The sequence below is a fragment of the Chiloscyllium plagiosum genome, unplaced genomic scaffold (assembly GCF_037043375.1).
Source record: "Chiloscyllium plagiosum isolate Xiang-an unplaced genomic scaffold, Cpla_swu_hap1 HiC_scaffold_17, whole genome shotgun sequence".
Classification (NCBI taxonomy): domain Eukaryota; kingdom Metazoa; phylum Chordata; class Chondrichthyes; order Orectolobiformes; family Hemiscylliidae; genus Chiloscyllium; species Chiloscyllium plagiosum.
In genome coordinates, this window is record NW_028270155.1 from 42,760,051 (window position 1) to 42,787,844 (window position 27,794).

The 27,794-nt window shown below is 38.4% G+C and overlaps 1 protein-coding gene across 6 annotated transcripts in view; it reads right to left on the reverse strand.

The window, feature by feature from the left end:
• Positions 1-7,067: 7,067 nt before the first annotated feature.
• neto2a (neuropilin (NRP) and tolloid (TLL)-like 2a) overlaps positions 7,068-27,794 on the reverse strand; it is a 46,655-nt gene continuing 25,928 nt past the window's right edge. For all 6 annotated transcript variants that reach the window (XM_043706915.2, XM_043706913.2, XM_087995877.1 and 3 more), the window contains 5 exons: positions 27,194-27,238; positions 26,958-27,085; positions 20,814-21,042; positions 16,337-16,450; positions 7,068-8,256 (listed from right to left, as the gene is read on the reverse strand). In XM_043706915.2, coding sequence (XP_043562850.1) covers positions 7,673-8,256; positions 16,337-16,450; positions 20,814-21,042; positions 26,958-27,085; positions 27,194-27,238 — 1,100 coding nt within the window. In that variant the 3' untranslated portion in view covers positions 7,068-7,672. The remainder of the gene's footprint in view (positions 8,257-16,336; positions 16,451-20,813; positions 21,043-26,957; positions 27,086-27,193; positions 27,239-27,794) is intronic.

Below are 27,794 nucleotides of genomic sequence, written 5' to 3' on the forward strand. Positions count from 1 at the left end.
CTTTCTCTACAAACATTGATATACAATTAAATCTTAAATAAATAATAACCAAAATTTAACAAAAGAAAAATACTGAGAAAAAAAATCTCAACTAACTACTAATCTAACCTACAACTAACCAGAGTGTATAATTAAGTCTCTTACATTATTCAAATAAGAGAAAGAAAAGAAAATCAATGGATAACACAGAAATTGGATAGTGAGATGCATGCTCGGAATATGTTAACATCAAATGTAACAAAACCCGTATTCATGCGGGATTCCTCTCCCAAAGGGCCCTGGACCAGCCAGGTTCGTCATCTCAATTTAATAAAAGCCCTTGTTAGGATAGCCGAAATATCTGTATTCATATAATTCAAGAAGGGCTGTCATATTTTATGAAATAATTCGGTCTTTCGGTGCACCATATTTATAAGGAAGTCAAGGGGAATACATTCCATAATTAATCCGTGCCAATTTGAAAGTCCAGGGGGGCCCTCAGCCACCCAGTTTACCAAGATATTTTTCCTTGCACAGAAAGAGAGAATAGAAAATAATCTCTTCCTGTGCATATCCAGGGAGGGTCAGTTTGAAAAGCTCAAAATGAGAGATACAGGGTCCACTTTAATTTCCGTTCCTAAAATTTCTGTCAGGGTACTTGCTACTTTAGTCTAGTATCTACGGATCTTATGACAGGTCCATAGGCAATGTACAAGAGTGCCCACCTCTGTTTTACATTTGGGACACATTGGAGATGCTCCTGCCTTAAATTTTGCCAATCGATCCGGTGCTATATGGGCCCCATGAAGTATCATCAGCTGGATAGCCTGAGTTCTGTTACAGATGGTGATTCTTCTGGCGTTTTCCCAAATGTCATTCCACGTTTCTATAGAGATTTCTAGTCCCAAATCCTGATCCCATGTTTTAAGTAGATTGTCCATATCTCCCAATACTTCATGTAGTAAATGATAAATAGTACTGACGGAAGATACCCCCATTGGTCGTAGTACTCTACATTCTCTATCTGATTTATAAAGACTATCGAATAACGTAGTCTTCTTCTTTATATAATCTCGAATTTGGAAGTATCGAAAGAGGTCTCCATTAGGTAATCCGAATTTCTGACGCAGCTGTTCAAAAGACATCAGGACCCCATCTTTAAATAGGTCCCCTAGACATGAGTTACCCCTGGATCTCCAGAGTTTAAAAATGGCATCTGTAAACCCCGGTTGGAATCCCTATGCTCCCACTATCAGCGCATAGGGGGATGTTTTATGTGAGTTGCCCTCATTTTGCCGTATTATATTCCAAGCTTTAATTGTGTTTAGTATTATAGGGTTTTTACAGTGATCCGTAATGATTTTCCTCTTGTCAGAAAATAAAAGGTTAATAAGTGGGCATTTTACTTGAGAAGCCTTGATGTCCAGCCAGATTGATTGTGGATCAGACAAGACCCAATCATCTATGTAACTTAATAGGGAACTTAACTGATATTTCCTAAAATCTGCGAAGTCCAATCCTCCCCTTACCTGTGGAAGCTGTAGCTTCTTCAGCTTAATGAGGGGCCGTCTATGATTCCAGATAAAGCCATATAATTTACGTAGTGCCAGCCTCGGCAGCATCACCGGAAGCATTCTCATAGGATATAGGAGACGGGGCAGGACATTCATTTCAATTAGTGCTATTCTACCCAGCCAGGAAATTAAAAGGTCTCCCCATCGCTGGAGGTCCTGCCTTATCCTTTCCAGTAAATGCACAAAGTTAGCCTTGTATAACTGACCAAATATTGGGGTAATAAAAATGCCTAAATATAGGAAACCCTCCAGGGACCACCAAAAGGGAAAGTGGGATCTGTCCACTAAGTGGGGTATCATAGCAAGGCCACCCATTGGCATAGCCTCCGATTTTGAGAAATTAATTTTATAGCCTGAGAATGCACTAAATGTATTAATAACTTGGATTAAGCGAGGTACGGACATCAGAGGATTACTGAGGAATAGAAGAACATTATCTGCATAAAGGGTAATTTTATGTTTACCTATACCAATCCTCGGGGCTGTTATATTAGGGTCAGCCCGTATAGCTTCTGCTATTGGTTCAATTATTAGCGTAAATAACAATGGCGAGAGAGGACATCCCTGACGGCAGCCCATACCCACACTGAAGCTATCCGAACCTAATCCATTGGTAACTACAACTGCTTTGGGATCACGATACAATGTTGAGACCCATTTGGTAAACACCTTTCCAACGCCAAACCTTTCCAATGTGTAAAACAAATATGACCATTAAACCCTATCGAATGCCTTTTCTGCATCTAATGAGACTACTACTCCTGGTATCTTTTCCTGTTGGCAGGCTTGAATCATATTCAAAACCCTTCTAATATTATTGGATGATCTACGGCCCTTAATAAACCCCGTTTGATCCTCCTTTATGATATGTGGCAATACCCTTTCTAGTCTCAACGCTAATGTTTTATAAAGGATTTTAAAATCTACATTTAGCAAGGATATTGGTCTGTATGACGCACAATCTTCTGGATCCTTTCCTTTTTTTAAGGATAAGAGAGATATTTGCCTCTTTCAGCGAAGGCGGGAGACAGCCCTGACTGTATGCGTAGTTATACATGTCCATAAGTGGACCAGCCAATATTCCTGTAAATTCTTTATAGAATTCAGCTTGAAAACCATCTGGGCCAGGTGCCTTACCGCTCTGAAGTTTTTCTGATTGCGTCAAGTATTTCTTGGACTGTTAGGGGAGCATTTAAGACCGATACCTGTTCTGGAGTTAGGTCCGGAAAGGTCAAATTTTTAAAAAATGATTGCATCCTTCTAGTCCTGTCTTCACAATCTTGCGATTTATATAAATCAGAATAAAATTTTCTAAAGATTGCATTAATCCTTTTATGATCATGTGTCAAAATACCCGTACTTTCCTTGATAGACGTGATAGTTTGAGGGGCCTTTTTTTTCTTTGCAAGAAATGCTAAGTATCTACCCGGTTTGTCGCCAAATTCATATAACCTTTGTTTTGCAAATAATATTTCCCTCTTAGCCGTTTGGGTAAGCGTGGTGTTTAGAGCTGTCTTAAGGGCCATAATCCTTTGCAATTTGATAATAGAAAGTCTATCAACATATGCTGTTTCAGCTGCTTTTAAGCGAGCTTCGAGCAGACGCTGTTGTTCTCCCTTTAATTTTTTCTGAGTCGCTGAGTAGGAGATGATCAAACCTCGCGCGTAAGGTTTCCCACATCATTGATGGGTTGCTAGCCGTACCTAAATTAATTTCTAAAAAAGTTTTAAATTCTTGAGAGAAGTACTTTACAAATTTACTATTTTTCATCAGGAAGGGGTCCATACGCCAATGCCGAGGGGATGTCCCGTTGTTCCTCGCATTGATTTCCATATATACAGCAGCGTGGTCGGAAATTGCTATACTACCTATTTTACAGGATGATATGGAATTTTAAAAAATCGAGAGGGCAAAAAACATATCAATTCTGGTATGACATTTATGTGGATTGGAGTAAAAAGAAAAATCTCTGCCCTGTGGATGAAGAATCTCCATACATCTACTAATCCTAATTCTTTGTTCAGATCCACCAGTTGTCTAGATCTGGGAGATACCCCTGCAGTACTCTTGGGAATCCTATCTATTTCCGGATCCATAATACAATTAAAGTCTCCCCCTATAATTGTATGATGGGCACCAAGAGCCATCAATTTTGAGAAGGCTTCTGTTATAAATTTAAAGGGGTGTGCCGGGGGGCAGTACAAATTTAAAATCCCATATTCCTCTCCATTTATATGGGCTTTAATCAGAATATATCATCCAGCTTCGTCTTTTATCTGATTTAGGATTTTGAAAGGGAAATTCTTCCGAATAAGAATAAAAACTCCGCTACTTTTTGAGCTAAAAGAAGAAAAAAAGGCCTGATCAAATCCACCCTGTCGTAATTTCAAGTGTTCTTTATCCAACAGGTGTGTCTCCTGTAGGAGAGCTATATCAACTCTTTCTTTCTTGAGATTTGATAATATTTTCTTCCTTTTGACTGGTGAATTACTCCCTTTGACATTCCAGATGCACCACTTAACCGACTGATTAACCATAATCGTCCGGGCAAATCCAAGACCCCTTGGGAGGGAAACCCTATCCAGAACATCCTGAGCATAGAGCATATAAAATTCACAAAAATAAAAGCTCTCTAATACACTCACAACGGTATAATAACAAACTATTTCTAAATAATTTAAAAAAGTATTTAAATGGAGATTTTCCCCTTGTTCCCAGGGGGTGTCACTTCCTTTCCAAAGGTCATCGTATCCTCTCCCAACCAGTGCCCCACCCTTGACCCAGGCGCTCCTCAATAGGATGAGGAGAATTCAAATATACTACAAAGCTAGAGTTAACAGTGAGCACCCTACCCCCACCCCCCCCCACCCCCACCCCCACCAACAGCTGGACATATTTGGTAATGTTAATACCATGTATAAACATATATAACTATAAAATTACAACCTCAATAAATAATAATAAAATATAATAATACAAAATAACAAGGGAAAACAACCCCGCTCCTAGAGACAGAGGTAAAATAGAATAAGATAACCACCTCCCCCCACCATTAACTAAACCCCCTGACTTATATATATAAATAATTTAAAAAATCCCAAGGGGGGGGAGAAAATCATTAACTAGAGAACAAATAAATAAATCCCTCTCCCCACCCCCCAAGATAATGTTAAACAGTAAGGTTAAAAAAAAAGAAAAGGAGGGGATATAAACCGGAGTGGGGAGGGGGAAGTCAAACCAACATTCATTATCACTTACAATTTATCTAGGAGTGTCCAAAAATTCCTTAGCCTTTTCCGGCGATCTGAAGTTATACACGGATCCTTCATGGTTAAACTGTAGCGTCGCTGAGTAGTGTAAGGAGTACTGAATATTTAAGTCCCTGAAACACTTCTTCGCCTCATCGAATGCCTTCCACTTTTGGACCAGAGCTGGGGAAAAGTCCTGGAATAACATGATCTTGGATCCTTTATAGATCATGGCTTGGAAATCTTTTCCAAAATTTCTAGAGGCTTCTAGGAGTATCTGCCTCTCCTTATAGCTCTGCAGCCGGAACAGGACCGGACGGGGGCACTGGTTCGAGCCGGGCCCGCGTATTGCAACCCAGTAGGCCCATTCCACCCTTACCTGGCTTGATCCAGCCTCCAGATTTAAAAGCTGTGGCAGCCACTGTTCGAAAAAAGCTGTAAGCTGGCCTTCCTCTTCCCATTCGGGAAGGCCAGCAAACGAATATTTTTTCGACGACCTCGATTATCGAGGTCGTCAATGTGGGTTCTCTAAGGTCCGGACTCGCTGTTCGAGAGTCCGGACCTGATCCACAGTCGATTGTGCTGTAGTTTCGGAGGTCGCAGCCTTTAGCTCCGCCCCTCCGACTCGGCCCTCGATTTCCTTAATATCTCGGTCGTGCTTTTGCAGCGCGGCCGAGAGTGAGTCCCATCGGCTTCAGGACTCTTCAATAAAAGCATCAATCTTTGCATCCAGTTTGGAGATGATTTCCACGAGGCTCGCCATTGTAGGTGAGTCCCCCGTGGCGGCTGCGGACGCCTCTGCTGCAGCTGGGGAGGGTTGGGGAGGGGTTCCTGCTTGCTGAGAGCTGCGGGCTCCCTTCTCTTTAGTCATTTTTACTGAAGATTAGATTGTTTAAATTTAATACTAAGCAACTAATTAAATTAAATAGCTATTTTAAATGATTTGGTGAGTGTGGTGGGGGTGGGTGACCCACTTTGCCCAAGTCTTGGGAGGAGCACTGTAGACTCAGACTTGCTGGGTCGCCGCCATCTTGGATCCCCCCGACAAATATAGTTGATGAGGGAAAGGCTGTGGATGTAGTTTATCTTGACTTTAGTCAGGCATTTGATAAAGTTCCACACGGCAGACTGGTGCAAAAACTAAAATCACTTGGGATTCAGAAAGGGCTGGTTAGAAGGATACAAAACTGGCTTGGTTATAGAAGATAGAGGGTAGCGGTGGGCGTTTTTTAGAATGGAGAATGGAAACTAGTGGTGTTCCACAGGGATCAGTCTTGGTCCTCTGTTGTTTGTGGCATATATAAATGATCTGGATGAAAATGTGGGTGGTCTAATTAGTAAGTTTGCAGATGACACTAAAATTGGTAGTTGCTGATAGTGCCGACGATTGTGAAAGGATACAACAGGATATAGATAGTTTGGCAACTTAGGCGTAGAAATGGCAGATGGAGTTTAAATTCTGACAAATGAGAGGTTATGAGTTTTGGAGGATCAAACTTAGGTGTGAATTATGCGGTAAATGGCAGAACCCTGAGGAACATTAACATAGAGGGATCTGGGCGTGCAGGTCCACGATTCCCTAAAAGTGGCAACACAGATGGCCATGGTGATTTAGAAGGCAAATGGCATGCTTACCTTTATCAGCCAGGACATGGAGTACAAGAGTTGCCAAACCATGTTGCAGTTAGATAAAACCCTTGTTAGGTTGCATTTGGAGTATTGTGTGCAGTTTTGGTCACCACAGTACCAGAAGGATGTGGAAGCTTTGGAGAGAGTGCAGAGAAGGTTCACCAGAATGTTGCCTGGTCTCAAGGGCATTGGCTATGAGGAAAGATTAACGAGACTCTGAATGTTTTAACTGGAAAGACCTCGGCTGAGAGGAGACCTGATAGATGTCTACAAAATTATGAGAGGCATAGATAGGGTGGATCGTCAGAAGCGTTCTCCCAGGGTTGAAGTTTCATTTACAAGAGGGCACAGATTTGAGGTGAGAAGGAGAAAGTTTAAGGGAAATTTTTCATGCAGAGTGGTAGGAGCCTGGAACGCATTCCCAGAAGAGGTGATGGAAGCAGGCACATTGGCATCTGGATGGTTACATGAACAGGAGGGAACAGAGGGATATGTACCAAATAAGGAAAGATTTATTTTTCAGTTCAGTTAGGACATGATGGGCAGAGGCTTGGAGGGCCAAAGGGCCTGTTCCTGTGCTGTACTTCTCTTTTATTCTTCTTTTGATGTTCTGAATAATATATACAGAAAGAAATAATTTTACATCTCAAGAAGCTTTTTATTTGAACTAGCAAATACATAATTCTGTGAGTTCACTAATAGTAACTTTATTCATATTGATGACATGAATTAAAATGTGTTAAATTAATATGTAAAAAAAAGGCCATAACACGTAGAAATGTCATTCAAAACCATTGCCTAGCAGAGTCTAAAAATTAATACTATAATTAAAAGAAAAGATGTTTGAAAGTACTTCAGATGTAAATCTGGTGCTGTTTCTCATCTTTTATATTTCAGCTAAGAGGTTTCTTTCCAATGGATTAGAACAATTAAAGTGATAAGAGCAGGAAACCAAAGAATTATATCATTAGTATATTTACAGTAAGTAATTATCAATGGATAAAATATTCACAAATTTCAGAACACAAAGCCTGTTATTAAGAACTGTCATCAACAGTTTGTCTCACAGAAATAGTCAATCCAAGGGGTCAAGGAAAACTGACCCCAGTTCCACATGTGTTGCTATTGAGCTGATTATCAGGATATATTAAAATGCCAAAAGAAATGCTAAATTGCCAGTACAGTTTCTGCAAGAGAAAGAGATCAAAAGGTAATGCTCAGTAACAGCACAGCAGTTCCACTTCAGAAGTCAATGGACATTGAACGTTGCACAGTGTCATTTCTGCCACGTACATAGATTTCAGGAGGAATCTCCTCCATCACTCTGTCTTCTATGACCCGTTCTGGACTGTCTTGTGAGTGCTTCAAAGTATAGCAGCTTTTCTTGAAGGTGCTATTAAATGTTTTCATTGGCTGTGGCTGAGAGAAATCATTCCGAAATGGAAGATCCATTGTGCTTAGATTAGTCCTGCTGTGCTTTATGCTTGGAGGTTGTGAGCCGCAGTGATGATCATGGATGCATCTGGAGGCATTGGATGAGGAGCGCCTGAGTTTATGGTAGTTTTCAAAATCTTCAGACAAATCAGCCAAATCTGCTGTTATTTCTTTGTCTCTTAGGGAAAACAGTTCATAATGAGGTGGATCAAATACTTCTTGAAATCCTGATTTGTTGAATGCTGCTTTGCGAGCCAAAACCTTTTTGCGAGGTTGTTTTACTTGTACGAGTACAGAAATGACAAGAAGAACTAAAACAATTCCTGATGAAATACCAATGATTGTTCCATGGGTTTTGGTAATCTGGTGAAAGAGACCAGACTTCTTCTTTTCTGCAAAAGTACAAAAATAAAACAAATGTAAATGTAGTCATGTCAGTACCACTTTGAACGCACACAAAATAAAACTGCTTTGAGAAAAACTAGAATATAGGACCTTGTGGCATAGCAGTGGTGTCTTTACCTCTGGGTCAGAAGGTCTGGGTTCAAGTCCTTCATAACACCTCCAAACAGGTTAACAAAAACGGAACTAGAACAACTAATCTGGGCTAACTCACAGCTCAGTCAATGGCCTGCACAGTGTTAGGCACAACTGCATTCTAGGAGAAAGTGAGGGCTGCAGATGCTGGAGATCAGAGCTGAAAATATGTTGTTGGAAAAGCGCAGCAGGTCAGGCAGCATCTAAGGAACAGGAGAATCGACGTTTCAGGCATAAGCCTTCTTCAGGATTCCTGAAGAAGGGCTTATGCCCGAAACGTCGATTCTCCTGTTCCTTGGATGCTGCCTGACCTTCTGCGCTTTTCCAGCAACACTTTTTCAGCTCACAACTGCATTCTACTAGGTCCTCTGTTGTTTCAAATCAACACAGCATCATAAGAAGTTTATTTTTTGAAAAGAAAGGAGACTTATATCTAAATCTTGCTAAGAACTCCAAGTGAATTCTGAGGAGCTTATAAACCAGCCAGTCAGACATAATAACCATTCCAAGGTAATGGACAATTCTTCTACAATAACATCTCTTCATTATTTCTAATTTACTTAATTTGCAATCCAAAAGGCAATATGAAAGAACACAATGAACCCTTTAGAGACTTGGGCAAATGCAATTATTTTTTATTAAAATGCATATGTTACCTCATAAACGGCAAAAATTCTAACTAAATTATCTCACGGAGTAATATTAGAGTTCCATAGGATTACTGAAGTCTGTCATTCATTATCTTTAAGTCTAGCTCTGTAACAATTGCAAAGTAGCGCTTAGAGATCATTAACATAAAGCACATTAAATGCGTTAAATTCAATTATAAGTCTGGTTTCAACTTGAGGATTACATTAAGTGAGCAGGGTGTGAGTACAAGCAGAATGATGTCACTGAGTCCTGAGAGTTTTAAAGTCCCAGGCCTCTGCCCAGTCTGCCCATTTTCATTAAACAATTTTCTCTTGCCTGCTTATTCAAATCAGGAATACACCTCCTATAATGATATGCCTGATTTTGCAGTGCTGGAATAGGATGACTAGGTGACTAAGTTATAGAACTCTTCACAAGTTGACTGTTCTTTCCTGGGGATCTTTGTGGGGAAGTCAGGGTGAGGAGGGAGATTTTTCTCCCTCCCCACAAGTACCTGCAGGACCATAACCCAGATAAATATCCAGCAGTTCTATTCAACTGCTCTGAAGAAGGATCACTGGATTCAAAACGTGAAATCTGTTTTTTCTCCACAGATGCTGCCAAACCTGCTGAGTTTCTCCAGCAATTTGTTTTTGTTTCAACTATCCAGCAAGGCTGGGTAGAGGTAGCTGAGAGATCCAATGAAAGCAGCACCATTTCCCGCGGGATTCAATTATTATTTCACAAGAACAGCAAGAGTGCAGTTTGATTTCTCCCTCTCTCTGAACAACTCCTGCTAACATTTCTTTCATCCCTCCCCATCACTCTTATACAATCCCCTGTTCCCTCATAAGATTCCGCACACAATCACAAGTGGAGTGTTGCTGAACAAAGAGACCTTGGAGTGCAGGTTCATAGCTCCTTGAAAGTGGAGTCGCAGGTAGATAGGATAATGAAGAGTGGTCAGAGTATTGAGTACAGGAGTTGGGAGGTCATGTTGCGGCTGTACATGACATTGGTTAGACCACTGTTGGAATATTGTGTGCAATTCTGGTCTCCTTCCTATTGGAAAGATGTTGTGAAACATGAAAGGATTCAGGAAAGATTTATAAGGATGTTGCCAGGGTTGGAGGATTTGATCTACAGGGAGAGGTTGAATAGGCTAGGACTGTTTTTTCCTGGAGTGTCAGAGGCTGAGGGGTGATCTTATAAAGGTTTATAAAATTATGAGGGGCATGGATAGGGTAATTAGATAGGGTAAAGGTCTTTTCCCTGGTGTGGGGAGTTCAGAACCAGAGGGCATAGGCTTGGGGTGAGAGGGGAAAGATATAAAAGAGACCTAAGGGGCACCTTTTTCATGCAGAGGATGGTACCTGTATGGAATAAGCTGCCAGAGGAAGTGGTGGAGGCTGGTACAATTGCAACATTTAAAAGGCATTTGAATGGGTATGTGTACAGTAAGGGTTTGGAGGGATGTGGGCCGAGTACTGGCAGCTGGGACTAGTTTGGATTGGGATATCTGGTTGGCATGGATGGGTTGGACTGAAGAGTCTGTTTCTGTGCTATACATCTCTATGACTCTATGCTTGCTGCAAAAAACTTTTCTTTCTCATTACCAACATAATCATCTTCTTTTACTTTCTTTATACTACATCCACAATATAATAGCGAATTGAGGATTAATTTGGATTAATGAAATCAGAATATTTTCCACTTTTATCTTAAGTAGTTCAAATATGCACCAAAAGGGTATTGTTTTCTTTATAGTTCACCAATAATAAGAAAGATTTATTTAGTTTTAAGTGACTTTAATGCTTCTACCTAATTGTGTACAAGAACTCTTAATTGATGCAAAATTCAATTGCATTAGTTATCATGGGTTTTATGAATGAGTCATAAAACTGTACATTTCATGAACTATGCAGAATGATGGCAAATAATTATAGTTCTTGGGAAAGAAACTCCATCCATTATTGGAAAAAACATATAATTTGTCCTGATGCACTCACTGTTACACTGCTCCAGCTTATAAAGAATCTTTAAGAAATCAAAGTAACTTTGAAACATTACCTGCACATTCCTGAAATAATCAGACATTGAAAGCTCAAGAGAATGCCTGAGTGCTTTTAACACACTTAAATCAGTATTAGTTACAAGAATGTCTATGTCTTCCTTAATTATTTAGTCAATCACATAGGCACAATGAATGTTCTTAGGATGATAGTTCAGTACAGCTTATAAATGCTTTATGACAAGACCAGTCCCTTTAAAACAAGACATAAAATGGAGATGTAATGAACAGCGAAACTAAATATTCACGCTCTTCCAAAGGTGTGGTGAGTTTAAAGCTGGGTTTGCTAATGATATAAAATGTACTCTTTCTAATGTCCATTCATTTATTCATGCAAGACGTTAAAGAACACAGTGTCAAAATCTATCAAAACTGCATATTATGCCATTTTCAGTGTGCTCTAGATGGTGATTACAGTCTACTGCAGCTGAAAGTGCTTGACTACGTATTAGACTGGTCGTGGCATAATGGATAACAGATGGCTATTAAATATTGGATGTTCTTTTGGCAGGCACAACAGTATTAAACTGTTCTCTAATATACTTTTCATTGAAACAGAGGTCATGTAGAGTACGTAGAATGGACACACTTTATCTGTTGAGATGGAGTATGAAATACTTAACCAATATATAACTATCTAGACAGATTGAAGACTAAGAGGACTAAATGAAAAAAGTACTTCTTGCATAGGGTGTACAACCTCTGAGTACTGTATCACCAAGGGGAATTGGATAGCATTCTAGGGACAAATGTTTACTACAATTAAATAAAGTTAGAGTATTGTGTCTAGTTTTGGGCTCCATTCCAAATAAAGGAAACTGAAGCAAAAGGGAGGATACAATTCAGATTGTCTAGGATGTTGCCTGTGATGAATAAATACAAAACCTGAAGAAAGATGAGAACAATTGGATCACTTAGTTATCTCAGTGAAAATTGAAATGTGACTTAATAGAGTAGTTTAAAATTATAAAAGCCGATGAGAATCTGCAGGTGGAGACGAACTGTTCCAATGAAAGAAAGGAATAGAGAAAGGTGGTTATTATGAATATAGATATGAATAAATAAATATGATTTAGGACAGACAGCAAGAGAAAATTAGAATGCATTGAGACCATGGAAAGTACCAGTGGAGTTAGTTTTTGAAGCAGCAACAATGTGAGAAAATTGCATTTGAAATAAGAGGATGTATAGAATAAATTAAATCAGACTCAAAGAGAATAAAGAGCATTGTTTGAATAAATTGTGCTATTATGTTTAAAAGAATCTAGGGAAGGGATTGTAGGGGCATTGCTACAAGAAAATTATTAATTTGTTTAAAAAGATGTAATGCTAATGAACTGGTAGATAGCAAATGAGGGTGAAAGACAATGCATGGGCAATTTTAGACTGATCAGGGTAACATTGGTAGTCAGAAAATTTATGGATTTCTTATAGAGAATAGAAAGACATCAAGAAATGATGTACACAATGAATAATCAGCATAGATTTCAAAAGAAAGAATCCTCTTAACCAGCAGTAATCAAATGTTTGAGGTTGAGGTCAGGGAGAATAGACAATGATAACAAGGTAAATACAACCTACCTGAACTTGCAAAAGTCATTCAACTATGTGCCCCAAAATGGATTAAAAAATAATTCAAAGAATTCAGAGTTAGAGGAACTAGTGGGGGAATAAGTTGCTAGCTGCCTTCACGACAGAAAGCAAATTGTGTCGAAAAAGGGAGCTATCAGAATGGAGAAAGCAGGAGAAGGGTCAGTACTGGGATCTCTGCCTTTCATAACTTACATTAATAATTTGTTCAAGGCATCAAAGCAAAACTTTTACATTTGCAAATGACTCCAAATTTGGGGGATTGGGGTGGGAGGGGCAAAGCCAATAGCAAGAACTACAATAAATGACACGGGGTTATTAATAAATTTTGCAGAATGACAAATAATTGGCAAACGAAATTCAATGTGGACGTAAGTGAGAGAGTACATTTTGGTGGAGATCACATTACTTAGAAAGTGAGTCTAGGGAGAGGAACAAATAGATCTCTGAGTACAAACATATCAAAATTGTACCACAGGTTAGCGAGGACATGGGATAAAAAACAAACAGAATAAAAAAGTAAAACATTTAGTTAAACTTGCAAACCCCTTGTTAGATCATACTTAAGAGTACTGCATACCGTATTATAAAAAGGAGATGGACGCCATCAATATAAATTAGTCATCATAAATCCAATAGGAAATTCAGAAGAAACATCTTTTCTCCAAAGAGAAGTGAGAATGTGAAACTCACTACCACAGAGGTAGTTGAGACAAATAATAGAAATGCATTTAAGGGGAAGCAAGATGAGCATGCTAGAAGGCTTTTGAACAAAGATCCGAGGCTTACGATATTTTACTTGAGGAAAGATAGGGGAGGCTCAAATGGTGCAAAAAATGATCTGCTTGGGCTGAATGGTCTGTTTCTGCAATGTCAGCAGTGAAAAACAGCTTATAGAAGTAATTGATGGAAAAAGAGAAGAAAGAGAGACATGGGAACTGATGTGGATACAAACATTTAGATAGAGAAAAATGAAGAATCAAAAGGTTAAAAAAGTTTAAAATTAGTTTTTCTCTATTCTTGTTCCCGATGATGCATTCACTGGCATCATTCTGAAACCTTACATAAATGGTTGCAAGAAGATTAAAGGGAATTAGGGATTGAGGATAGCAGATTTCCATTCCCTTTTCTCTCCCTGGAGAATTTCGGTTCCTCAGTGTGGAGGGAATTGTTTGCAAAAGGTGACCATGAATTGAGGTAGGATGGGTTACCCCAGCTTCTTTTCAACTGTTGACGTAAAGCTTTGTTCTGATAGCGGGTGGGGGTGGAGATGAGGTATGTGGCATGGTCACCCAGTTGTTATCACTACTGTCTCTCAGCGCCAGGGACCTGGGTTTGATCGCACCCTCGGGCAACTGCACATTCTCCCGGTGTCTTCCTCTGGGTGCTCCGGTTTCCTTCCACAGTCCAAAGATCTATAGGCTAGGTGGATTATCCTGTGAAATGCAGGGTTACAGGGATGGGTCGTGAGATGTACTTCAGACAGTCGGTGTGGACTTGATTGACCGAATGGCCTGTTTCACCATTGTAGGGATTCTATGATTCTATGTTAAGCAGACAGCAAAGCCAGACAAGCATGAAAAGGAAAATGGAAACTCTTCCTTTGGCTTCCTCAGATAGCTTTAACCCTGTTGGAATTTTTGGCTGCAGGTTTTGCAGAACAACTTGAAGAACTGAATGTAAATGGTTATTCCTGCTGCTTTAAAGCTACCAGCTCTGCAGAAATGGCTGCATTCCTGATCCATTTCTAGGCTTGCAATATTGCTGGGTGGTAAATCTGCAATGAATGTAGAATAGGTTCAGATAATTGTCAGTGAATTAGTTTGTTGAACTGCCTTCTGTGTGGAAATAAAAACCTTTAGTCAAGATGTCCCTGCCCTTGAACACAAAAGAGTTTGTTTAGTTCAACAGTGCCTGTAAGTATGTGGTTTTAAAATCTATCCACGAGTTGAAATTAAATTTAAAAACTGTATAACATAGTACTGATACAGCAACATTTCTCGATATACACAAACAGTTTCTCTGAGCTGTTAAAACAGACCATTCAAAAGCTACCTGCCAAGCATTCAAAAATAAAATCTGGACAAACTAGTTTAGAGATCAGGAGAAACAGCTTTAAATGAGCAGGCACTTTGAAAGAAATTTACTGTATGATTTGGCGCACCTCAGTGTACATCAGTTAATTATAACAACTTTACTTCAGAGTCATTCTGTTTCTAGTTAATGATTTGACCTCCAAGAACAGATTTATGGGCGGCACGATGGCACAGTGGTTAGCACTGCTGCCTCACAGCGTCAGAGACCCGGGTTCAGTTCCCGCCTCAGGCGACTGACTGTGTGGAGTTTGCACGTTCTCCCCGTGTCTGCGTGGGTTTCCTCCGGGTGCTCCGGTTTCCTCCCACAGTCCAAAAGATGTGCAGGTTAGGTGAATTGGCCATGCTAAATTGCCCGTAGTGTTAGGTAAGGGGTAAATGTAAGGGTATGGGTGGGTTGCGCTTCGGCGGGGCGGTGTGGACTTGTTGGGCCGAAGGGCCTGTTTCCACACTGTAATCTAATCTAATCTAATCTAATCTAATCTAATCTAATCTAATTTCATTTTAACTTTATAGTTCAAAACATCACTAGCATAAGAATGGCAGAAATGTTTCTTTCCAAATGAACAACAGTGTCAGCATCAGTTGTATTAATATATACAAAAGTAGATTATATTAATTGAAGCCAACTATTTTATACCTATGGCAGTTGTTCAGATTGGTAATATTTTAGTAATTAGATAGATTGAATCATTATGGCATACACATTGTTTACTTATGGCTTCAGTGCCAAGTAGCCATCTTTTTCTTATATGTGCTTGTTAGATATTAGAATAATGCCAATCAAGGCCAGCACTCTAATTCTAAGGAACAAAACTTACAGGAACTAACAGGTTGTTCAGGGTTTCCTAATGGTTTCTAGTAATCTCTATTGCAAGAGAAAATGGGTAATAATGGATAAGGATAAGATCACACTTACCCTTTGATGCATGTAGCCCTCACTCCTAGTTCAGGACCATTGAACCTTACGTTTGACATGTGCAGTTCTGACAAAGCAAGGAACATACTGTGGCAGGATAGGCTGTCTCATTCATTCAGTAATACGATTAACCAAAGATGCACAAGTACATGGGAAAACCTGAATATTTTCACGATTATCCCAGATATAACATCAGTTTAACACTGGCTATTACGTCATTAGTAACTAACATGGGGTGGAAGTAGGGTGGGGACAAACAGCTAAAAAATGAAACATTGACATATTATCCAATTAATCTCAAACACAAGTCTCAATTAACCAAAATATTGTCTCCTTCCTTGATAAGAAATACCTTCATTTCATCACGGAAAATGAATCTCTCATATTTTGTTGCAGAGTAAGTTGGCTTGTATTAAATAAAGTTTCTATACTCAAGATGTGGTAATGTCAAAACTAGTTAAGTTCTGTTAGACTTTGTAAAACAATACTTAATGCAAACGTTGATGGAGATAAATGTATTGATTTAGCCTATTAATACACTGTCTGAGAGAAATGGCCTTTTTCAAGTCTGATGAAGTAAAGGTCATTTTTCTCTCACAACTTCTTTTACAGATCTGAGCAAACAATGGTACCTTTACAATGGTTTTCATCCCATGGGTACACACAGTTCTGGACTCCATTACAGACCAAAGAATTGTTGATGCACATGTCGCTGTGGCAAAAGAATGTGTTGTCCTGGCAGGGAGCTTTGAGACAAAGGTTAGAGTCACCATAAATTATAGCACATATATTTCAAAAGCCTATACAAGATGTGATGTAGTACTGTGTATAGTCATTCAACCATGAGCAACAAAACACAGTAAATGGGCACTTTGTAAAGGTCATGTCTTTGTTAGTTCAGCTTTGTCAGTTAGATAAATTGACCATGGCTTCATTATTCACAGTAAAAACATCAAATGAATCTCACACACAAAATTAATGAATTCACCTAATCTTGTTGGATTTATTGATTGTTAACTTGCATTAATTTGTAGCACGATTCAATCATTAGCATTAGAAACTTAAATATAGACAAGATTTATTGCTAGTTAGTAGCATTTTGAAACAAAGGAATGGATGTGAAATCAACATAAAAATGACTAGTGCAATGCAGTTTTGACATTTCTCATTTGTAATTATGATCTGGGTTTTCATGGGGCTTCCTCAGGATTTTTGTGGTTCAACTATTTCAACATGTAACTTAAACAACAAGAAGAAAGATGGGTCATGCTAACAATATCTGAAGGGATTGTTTATTTTATACAAGTAGAGATCTGAAAGACTAAAAATGTGCATACAAATGACAAAGTGCTATATTCATGAGAATGGAATCTGCTTTGAATAATTTGTGAATGAAGCCTCTTGAGGTCTGTTTTATAAATAGGAGTTAAGACCATTACTTAGAGGATTTTTTGGATTATCTGTGTTCTTCATTTTTAATGGAACACGCATTTTATTTTGTGCGCTTAATTTAGGATTGAACTCAGATAAGTGACTGAAAAAGGAAGCTTCATAACAAATTAAATCAGTTAATAAACAGGTCAAATGGAATCAACTTCTATAGGTTAAGACTGGCAGAATTCTTATAGATACTTTTCTGCACAGAGAATTTTATCTGTTTTTCACTTATCAGATGTAATCAATTTCACTAAGTCATTTTACACACCTTCCTGAAAGTGGTACTAATTCCAAAAGAGCTACAAAACTCAAAAATAAAACTGAAAAGGATGTATTTGTGCAGAGCTGTCGTGCCACTGCTGTTAAAACTATCTGTCTTTTAACAATTTAGCTCAGAGGTCTGTGTTGCAACTCATCCATTCCACAAACTAATGAAAAATTACTTCTTGCTGCTGTTGCGTAGCTTCCATTGATTGGTACGATGGCTCAGTAGTTAGCACTGTTGCCTCACAGCAGAGACTTGGGTTCAATTCCAACCTTGCATGACTGTCTGTGTGGAGTTTGCACATCCTCCCCATGTCTGTGTGGGCTTCCTGAAGGTGCTCTGGTTTCCTCCAAACATGTGCAGGTGAGGTGGACTGCCCATGTTGAATTGTCCCTTAGTGTCCAGGGATGTGGAAGCTAGGTGTGTTAGCAGTGGGAAATGTGGGGTTATAGTATAGAGTAAGGGGCTAGGTCAGGGTGGGATGCTGTTCGGAGGGTCGGTGTGAACTTAATGAACCAAATGTAGGGATTCTATGAGTGTACAGGAGGACTGTCCTGACTGTTCTGATTGGAAATTTAATGGTATTTTTTGTTAATAATTCTCTCACTTACACAAGAGAAGTTTTTAAAAAAATGTTGTATAACAGCTAGTCAACTACTTACACAGTTCCATTTTGTTCTATATATTTTTGTAAATTTCTAAAGGCAAATTTTCGAAAGGAGAATCAATAAGTTTATTGGATCAATATTAACAATATTCCTGGCAAATAGGAGCATGAATGTTTTATTGGCAATTTTCCAAAGCAATGTTATCAGCCATTAATCAGTTAGTCTGCCTGTTCAGACACATGAATCTACACAGAGAATGTAGGAATACATTGCTGTCCAACCTCTGCCACTTCATCCAGTGGTTAGATCTTAAAATATTGCACAGTATAGCTTCCAAGGCTACTGTAATGGTTATAATGAGGTCAGCCAGGTGAACATCATAGAGTGAGAGTTCCCTGATTATGGATGTTGATCTGGTCCAAGCAGGGAGCTCTGGCTAACAGATATAAACAGGAGTGTCAGACATCCTGTTCACTCGGAGAGCTGGCTCGGTGACAAGGACTGTAAATAAAGCTGACTTTGTGATTGGATACCAACCTCTGTGGAGTTATTTCACCTACATTTCTGACTTTCAGCATTAAAATCCTATAGCTGTGTAACAATATTGTTTCAGTTTTTAACAAATGCTTTCCTTGGTGAATAGATTAGCAGGAATGACAAATATCAAACGGTAGCAGACAGTTAAGGAGATAATTCAAGACTCTCAGTAAAAATACATCCCGGTAAGGAGGAAACGATCTAAGAGAAGGATAAACCAACCATGGTTAACCAAGGAAGTTAGGGGAATTTAAATTGAATGAAAAAGAATATAAAGATGCCAAAGTCAGTCAACACTGGGTTAAATTCCAAACCCAGCAAAAGACGACAAAAGATAATAATGACAGAGAAAATAAACTATGACAGCAAACTAGTGAGGAATTTAAAAACTGACATTAATAGCTTCCTAAATTATATAAAAAGAAAGAGAGGGGTCAAAGTGAACATAAGGACCTTATAAAAACAATTTGGGGAGACAGTTTTGGGAAACAACGAAATGGCAGAGGAGTTAAACAAATATTTTGCATCAATCCGTACGAAGGAAGATACTTTGAACTTTCCAATGGTACTGAAGGATACAGGGGAGGAATTATGTATAAGCACCATCACTAAAGATGTAGTAATGGGGCTAAAGGCAGATAAGCTCCCCTGGCCTTGATGGCTTGTACCTTAGGATCCTAAAAAAAGTAGCTACAAAGCTGGTGGATGCATTGTTTGTAATTTTCCAAAAATAGTTCTATTCTGGAAAAGTACCAGAGGATTGGGAAATTGCCAATGTGACACCCATATTCGAAAAGGGAGAGAGGCAAAAGGTGGGCAACTATAGGCCAATTAACCTAACATCTATTATTGGAAAAGCATTGGAATCAATTATTAAAAAAGTAAGAGCAGAACTTTTAGAAAATCATAATCTAGTCAGGAAGAGTGAGATGGCTTCATGAAAGGGAAATCATGTCTGACTAATTTATTAGAGTTTTTCGAGCAAGTCTCAACCAGAGTGGTTAGAAGGGAACCAGTGGATGTGTTGTATTTAGAATTTTACAAGGCATTTGACAAGGTACCTTTTAAAAGGTTAAGTCACAAGATAAGAGCCCACGGTATTGGAGGTAGAATTTGGCATGGCTAGAGGTTGGCTAATGGGCAGGAAACAGTGAGTGGAATTAAGGAATTCTGTATCAGGTTGATGCCCCATGACTAGTTGGCATCACAGGGATCAGTGCAGGGATCACAACTATTTAGAATGTATACTAATGACTTGGAAGAAGGAAGTGAATATGCAGTATCCAGATTTGCAGATCACAAAAATAGGTGGAAAGGCAGGTTGGAGAGAGGGATACAAACAGTAGAGAGAGCTGTTGGTAGATTAAGTAAGTGGGCAAAAAGTTGAAAGATGGGGTACAATGTATGAAAATGTGAAGTTATTCATTTTGGAAGGGAGAACAAGTATATTATTTAAATGTAGAAAAACTTTAGAAAGCTGTATCACAAAGGGCCTTAGGGATACTTGTGCATGAAACGCAGAAAGGTGCAGCAGGTAATCAGGAAGGCTATTGGAATATTGGCCCTTATTTCAAGAGAGTTAAAGTATACGAGTAGAGAATTCTTACTACAACTGTACAAGGTGCTGGTGAGACCACATCTGGAGTACTGAGAGGAGCTTTGGTTCCTTTATTTAAGGAAATATATTCTTTAATTGGAGGCAGTTCAGAGAAGGTTCAGTCAGATGATCCTTGGTATGGAGGGATTGTCTTATGAGCAATGGCTAAACAGATTGAGACAGTACTCACTAAAGTTTAGAAGAACAAGAAGTGATCTCATTGAAACGTATTAAAATCTGAAAGGATTTGAGAGGATGTTTCCCCCTGATGGCATAGACTAGGATGGGAGGGCATAGTCACAGAACAAACAGGTACCAATTTAATACTGAGATGAGGAGGAATTTCTTCTGTAACTAGGTTCAGAGTCTTTGGAACTCCTTTCCACAGCCAGCTGTGTGGCCAGAGTCCTTGGGTATATTTAAGGCTGAGATAGGTAAATTCTTGTTCAATAGGGGCAATCAAAGATTACAGGCAAAGACGTAAGCAATGTCAGATCAGCTACGATCCTATTGAATGGCAGAGCAGGCTCAAAGGGCTGAATGATCTTATACTGTTCCTTTTTCTTATCATTTATTATCTCTGAAGCAATTATTTAAAGGAAATATGCCAGTAACAAATTAAACAATATTAGAATACAAAATGTTTATAAGCTATGGTCACTTACGATCCACAAATGAAGTAAAAAGCATTCGGAATCTGCTGAGCTTGCTGCCCTCATCAGCCCACATACGAATCACTCCAACTCCAGTCTGTAGCATGACATCATTAGCTACTGTGCTACAAAACTTTGCCTTTAGGTTTTCAATAGCACTGCTTCCATCATACACAGCAACAAAATTCCTCTTGCATTCATTAGAGTGATCCATTTGATAGTCCAGAAAGCGTAAATAAATCTATTGAACAGAAACACATTGAGGTCTGTTGACAGTGTTTCATAGATGTATTTGTTTATTCTTTACACTCCATACAAATCCTCAGTATTAGTAATCATGAACGAACATTTTTTCTTTCTGAAGAAACATCTGAATTCAGTCTCCAAAAGCTTATTTAATTTATGTCATCATTAATTTATCATAATTTATTTTAGATTTTCTTGTTTTATTCTGAATATCTGGAAAAATATCATGCTCATCAATGTGACCTTAATAAGGCTGAATAGACAGCTTTTCAACGAAGTGTCAGAACCAAGTTACTGTACATCAAAGACAACAAATCTATTTGTTAGCACTTTTTTTGGGGGGGGGGGGGGGGGGGGGGGGGGGGTGCAATGCGTACTGTACTAGGATAACAACTCAATTTTTCACAACAACTATTCTCAATCCCTTTAAATGTAACATTATATTGAACTTCTGGAGCTTTTACACTGAAATATTAATAATGATAATTTAGAATGAGAGAGTAGAATCTGTACTTAGTGACTAACTCTAATTACAAGCCTATCTTCATATGATGGACTTACATTGATCATTTATGTTAATTACACAGTTACAGCTTGCATGATATTTTATGCCTTAAAACATTGCCACTGCAATACTCCTTCTCAGATATGGCAACAACAGGGTCTCATTTTCACAAGGTGGTTAAAGGTAAATTAATTCAAAGTAGATTATTTTATAATGGGCCCAGGAATGGCAGATGGAGTTTAATTTTGATAAATGTGAGATGCTACATTTTGGAAAGGCAAATCTTAACAAGACTTGTACACTTAATGTAAGGTCCTGGTGAGTGTTGCTGAACATAGAGACCTTGGAGTGCAGGTTCATAGTTCCTTGAAAGAGGAGCCTCAGGTAGATAGGATAGTGAAGACGTCATTTAGTATGCTTTCCTTTATTGGTCAGAGCATTGAGTATAGGAGTTGGAAGGTCATGTCGCAGCTATACAGGACATTGGTTAGGCCATGTGTGCAATTTTGGTCTCTCTCCAAAGGATGTTGTGAAACTTGAAAGGGTTCAGAAAAGACTTACAAGGATGTTGCCACGGTTAGAGGGTTTGAGCTAAAGGGAGAGGCTGAATAGGTTGGGGTTGTTTACCCTGGAGGGTTGGAGGCTGAGGGGTGACCTTATAGAGGTTTATAAACTCATGAAGGGCATGGAAAGGATAAATAGTTGAAGTCTTTTCCCTGGGGTTGGGGAATCCAGAACTAGAGGGCAGAGGTTTAGGGTGAGAGGGGAAGATTTAAAAGGGACCTTAGAGACAACATTTTCACGCATAGGGTGGTGTGTGTATGGATTGAGCTGCCAGAGGAAGTGGTGGAGGCTAGTACAATTACAACATCTAAAAGGCATCTGGATGGGTTGATGAAAAGGAAGGGGTTAGAGGGATATGGGCCAAGTACTGGCAAATGGGACTGGATTAATTTAGGATATCCGGTCAGCATGGGCGAGTAGGACTGAAGGGTCTGTTTCTATGCTGTCCATCTCTATGACTCTATATAGTCACCCAACCTTTAGCTAGTAGGTTCAATTAATATCGTGGGAGACTCTGTGCATTGAAGCCAGATCATTAGTGTAAACTCTTTGACTAACATTTGCCTTGCTATCAATTGAAGTGACCTGAAAATCTTTGTCAGTTCACATGTCATGGCACATTTTGACCGAGCTATAGAATGATCTGCACCGATAAATAATGCACAACAATACGGTCCTTTATAGAGGACGTTTTAATACAACTCTCAAAAGTAAAAGGATGGTGTATTGTCCTATTGAAGTTTCCAGCTTTAATCAAATTTGTTATAAAATTGAAGAATCATTGTACCCAACTTGCAGAATTATATGTAACACAAACTACATGATGTGCTTTGGATTGCTGAATAATGTGGCTGAATTGTTGTAGTCTCTATGACTCTATAAATAGCAGGTTTATGCACCTGTGAGTCAAACCAACGAGTGAAACAAAACCCAACTAAACAATGCTGTAAACAAATTCATCTTTGTCCCATTTCTGTAGATCAGAAATTACAAAGATGCAGTAACATAATTACTTTTATTGCTATGTTAATTGGGTAATGTTACTTAAAGTGAAACTCACTTTGAGTCTTACCTGATGTTAATCTGTATAATAATGACTCCACTGCTCAGTGTTGAGTTGCTGGTATTATTAATTGGTTAGTACTAAATTTGAATGAAATGGTTTGTACTCTTGGGATCACAGTGGTACTGGATAGTGAATTAAGTTTTATTTATCATGCATGATTTATAATAAAATAAAATATCATTCAAAATTAATAGCAATTTAAACTGATGAATATTTTGTTCAAAATATTAATATGAATTATTTTATAATGCAGGAGAGGACAGACATATTTGAAAGACATTTTGTAAAGTAATTTGTTAAATAAGACATGAAAGAAAATAAATTGAACAAAAATTTTAATCACTTATGAGGAAAGTGGTTAAATGTCAAGTGGCAGTTTACTTGCAAATTTCAATCTCTGCCTTTAACAGCAATTCATATTAATCAGAATTCAATACAAACAAATGACTTTTGACAGAGAAAAGGAATTGGCATATTTAAGCGCATTGCAAATCAAACTCTCAGGTATTTAGTTGCTAATGGAAATAAAGCAGGTGAAAATGTTTTCTCCTAGATCATTATTCCTAAGATTACTTAGACCCCAACTAAACATTGGTACTGTTGAGAACAATGGGCTTATTCTAAAATTAGATACCCCCTTACAACACAGATGGTGTAGCTTCCTTATGATAAAACTGTGAAATGTATAGCTATATTTGTACCTGTGAAATTAAATAATTTATTTCCACATTTTTACTAAATGGAAGTTTACAACTATGTTTGATATTGTATTATACCAAAAAAAAGCAAAAAAAGATTCACTTACTTCAAATTCACTCTGATGAAACATATATGAATAGAATGTTGCAATAATACCACAGAACCACATTGCTACACCAGGAGCCAACAACAAAATTAAAATTCTAGATGTTGTTTCAGGCTTTTTATAAAATTATCTATCAACGAGCAAGCTAAATTTTCATAGCTATTTCCTTAATATCATTTTTCTATTAGTATATGTCTACTTTTACAAAAGTAAAAATGTATAATATAGTTTAATTGTAAATGGTCTCCTGTAAAGCAAGGTCAAATGGTGTAAAGGGGGAAGTCATGCCTGACAATTTACTACAACTCTTTGAGGAGGTAACAAGCAGCTTAGATGAAGGGGAAACAGAACACAATATATTGAGATTTCCAAAAGGCATTTGATTAGGTACTGCACAAAATGCTGTTTAGTAAGATAAGATCCCACAAGGTGGCACAGTGGTTAGCACTGCTGCCTCACAGCACCAGGAACTGTCTGTGTGGAGTTTGCACATTCTCCCTGTGTCTGCGTGGGTTTCCTCCGGGTGCTCCGGTTTCCTCCCACAGTCCAAAGATGTGCAGGTTAGGTGAATTGGCCATGCTAAATTGCCCGTAGTGTTAGGCGCAGGGGAATGGGCCTGGATGGGTTGCTCTTCAGAGGGTCAGTGTGGACTTGTTGGGCCGATGGGCCTGTTTCCACACTGTAAGTAAGTAATCTAATCTAAGTAATCTAATCTAGTTTATTAGCACAGATAAATGGTTAGCTAACTAATGCAAGATAGTTTGGATAAAGGGGACATTTTCAGGATGGCAATCTATAACTAGTGGAGTACCACAGGGATCAGTGCTGAGGGAATAAATATTTACAATAATATTAATGACTTGGATGATAGAAATAAATGAATGAGCTTCAAGATTGCAAGTGAAACAAAAATATGTGGGAAGGCAAGAGGAATGACACAGGAATCAACAAAGGGATATAGCCAGGTTAAATTAGTGGGCCACAACTTGACAGATGGAATATAATGTGGGAAAATGTGAGGCTATGCATTTTGGTGGGATGAATAAAAAGCTGAATATTATTTAAATTGGGAAAGATTGCAGAAAGCTGGAGCACAGAGGAATTCAAGGGCAGTCATACATGCATCATAAAAAGTTAGCATTCAAGTTTAGTGGCTAATAGGGAAGGAAAATGGAATGTTAATTTTTATTTCAACTGGAATGGGGTATAAAAATAGGGAGGTCTTGTTAAACCTATACAAGCCTCTGGTCTGACTAAAGCTGTAATACTGTGAACAGTTTTGGTCTCCCTTTCTAAGCAAAGGTATACTGGCATTGGATGCAATTCAGAGATTTGCTTGGTTGATCCTGGGCACAGTGGGGTTTCTTTTTATTAGGAGACGTTGAGTAGGTTAGGCTTCCATTGGAGTTTAGGAGACTGACAGAAGACCTTAGTTCAATAGAAGATTCTTAGGGGACTTGAGAGGGTAACTGTGGAGCACTTGTTTTTTCTTTGACAGTGTCTAGGACAAGAGGACAGTATTTCAGAGTAATAGGTGGCCCCATTTAAGACAGAACTGAGGAGAACATTTTTCTTCAAAGTAGAAAGTGAATCTGTGAAATTCTCTCTAACAGAGGGCTGCTACGTATATTTAAGGCTGAGAGAGACAGATTTCAAATCATTAAGGGTATTGAGTGTTTTAAGGATAGGGCATGGGAATGGACTTGAGGATGATCAAATTAGCTGTGATCTGATTGAATAGTGGTGCAGACTCAATGGGCCCAACATTTGCTCAAATGTTTCATGTTGTATGGGATCTGGCTGGAGACCTCCTGCTAAGTCTGCCTGGAGCCAAGCCTATGTGACCTTAGGGACATGGGTCCAGGACAAAACTGACTGAAAGTAAGTTACAATCTTCAATACCTGGACATGAAGAAGGTAGCAGCTGGCCTTACCACTGGCTAGGTGCACAGAATCTAAATGGCAGTCAGACTGATCATTTTGGGTTAGATAACTAACAAAAGGTGCTCCTATACCAAGCAGATGAAAAGCACTTTTAGATTAAGTACCAAGTAAAGGATTGATGAGGATTGTGAAGAGTTCAAGATTACAGAATAACCAGAAGGCGCCTTACAACAGGAAACTCATCTGACTATGCCCAAAGGGTTGAGTAAAGTGGGCTTTGTTCAAACGAACACTGGAAGATGCACAATGAAGCAGCAAGGAGAAGAGATTCCTTTAGAACTGGAAGGTGCCTTGGGCTTTAAACGTGAGACAACACTTCTGTAGAGATTGCAGTGTAAATGTAGAAACAGAGTATTACATTTTCAGTTGTGTGAAGAAATTACTTCGGAATTACTTTTCAGGCAACTAAAGCATAGAAAAGTTATGTTTAGTCTGGGCTTATTTTAAAAATGTAAAAACATGGAATCTTATTGTGTGGTTCTTTGAGTTAGTTACTGGGAAATTCATCTGTGTTGAAAAAATTATCAATCTCTACTGGGAACACAACACTATTTAAAATTTGTCTGTTGTAATGAATTGCAATTATTATTTTATTTTTGTATATTTCTATTTTTAACAAAGTACTGGCCTAATGAAGTTTATTGAAGTTTTTGTTTGCATGTATTGCTGACACAGTTCGAGATTATTGCTAAAATAGATTAATGAGATTAAAGCAACAAGTTACTTGCATGAATTTTAATCTTTTGAAATTTGAATTTGTTTTGGGGTATAAAGTAATGTGGAGAAATCTTCAACTCTTTGCATCTTGACTCCATAATAGAGCATGAGGACCAACAAGTTTACTCCTAGAAGGCAGTTCTCGAGCAATCTTCTTAGTTATCTTCTCTTTATTTCTAAGTGGCACTATTCTGAAACTGCAATGTTTCAATTTTAACATGAGGCTACAAATGTTCTATCTTGAGGTAGGAACCTCAGTTAAAGATCTTTTTCGTACCTTGTTATCTGAGAAGTACAAACTTAACTTACTTTTGCTTTGGGTGGGGCTTTTATTGTCCAGATGCAGTCAATTGCTTCCCCTGGTTTTATTTTCTCCTCTTGTTCCACTTGACTGGAGTGAATAATGCCGTCAGGCCCTGATAGTTCAAATTGACAATCTGGCAAGACAAAATTATAATATTTACTGGAAAATTTAATTAAAACACTTTAAATAAATCAAAATTTTCATAAAGGTTCATCCTGAACATGTAATAGTAATAAAATACCTGGAATTGGGTTCAAGATTCCACCAAGATAGATAAAGTCAGGATCTGTAAAAGTAGGAAATGTATTTTTAATTTTGATGACATGCTAAACTACATAACATTTGATGACTTCCACAAAAACTTGTCTTTTAGAGGAACCTGGTACGCAAGAAAATGGTCAGAAAGAAATGAAGTCAGGATACAAGAATGTATATATACCGAGGATAGTAAATAAGATTGGTTGAGGTACAGACACGATTGCCTTTTGGAAGTATGATATTGTAGCTATATTAGAGCCAAGAATGAGCAAAACTGGGTGTTAAGTATTCCTGGGAATAAGTTGGTCATGGAAAGACAGAAACAGAAGGAAAGGAGGAAGAGAGTATTGGTCAAGGAGGGAACTGCAGTGTTGAAGAAAGAGGAAGTCCCAGAGAGTTCAGGACAGAGTGAAGGAATAAAAAATTATAATCACATTGTTCGGTACAATCTATGTACCAGCAACTAGCAGAAAGGATATAGGATGTGTAGAGTCCAACAAGAACAAATGCAATTTTGGACCTGATCCTTGGAAATGACATGGGCCAAGTTGATCAAGTGACAATTCGGGAACATAGAACATAGA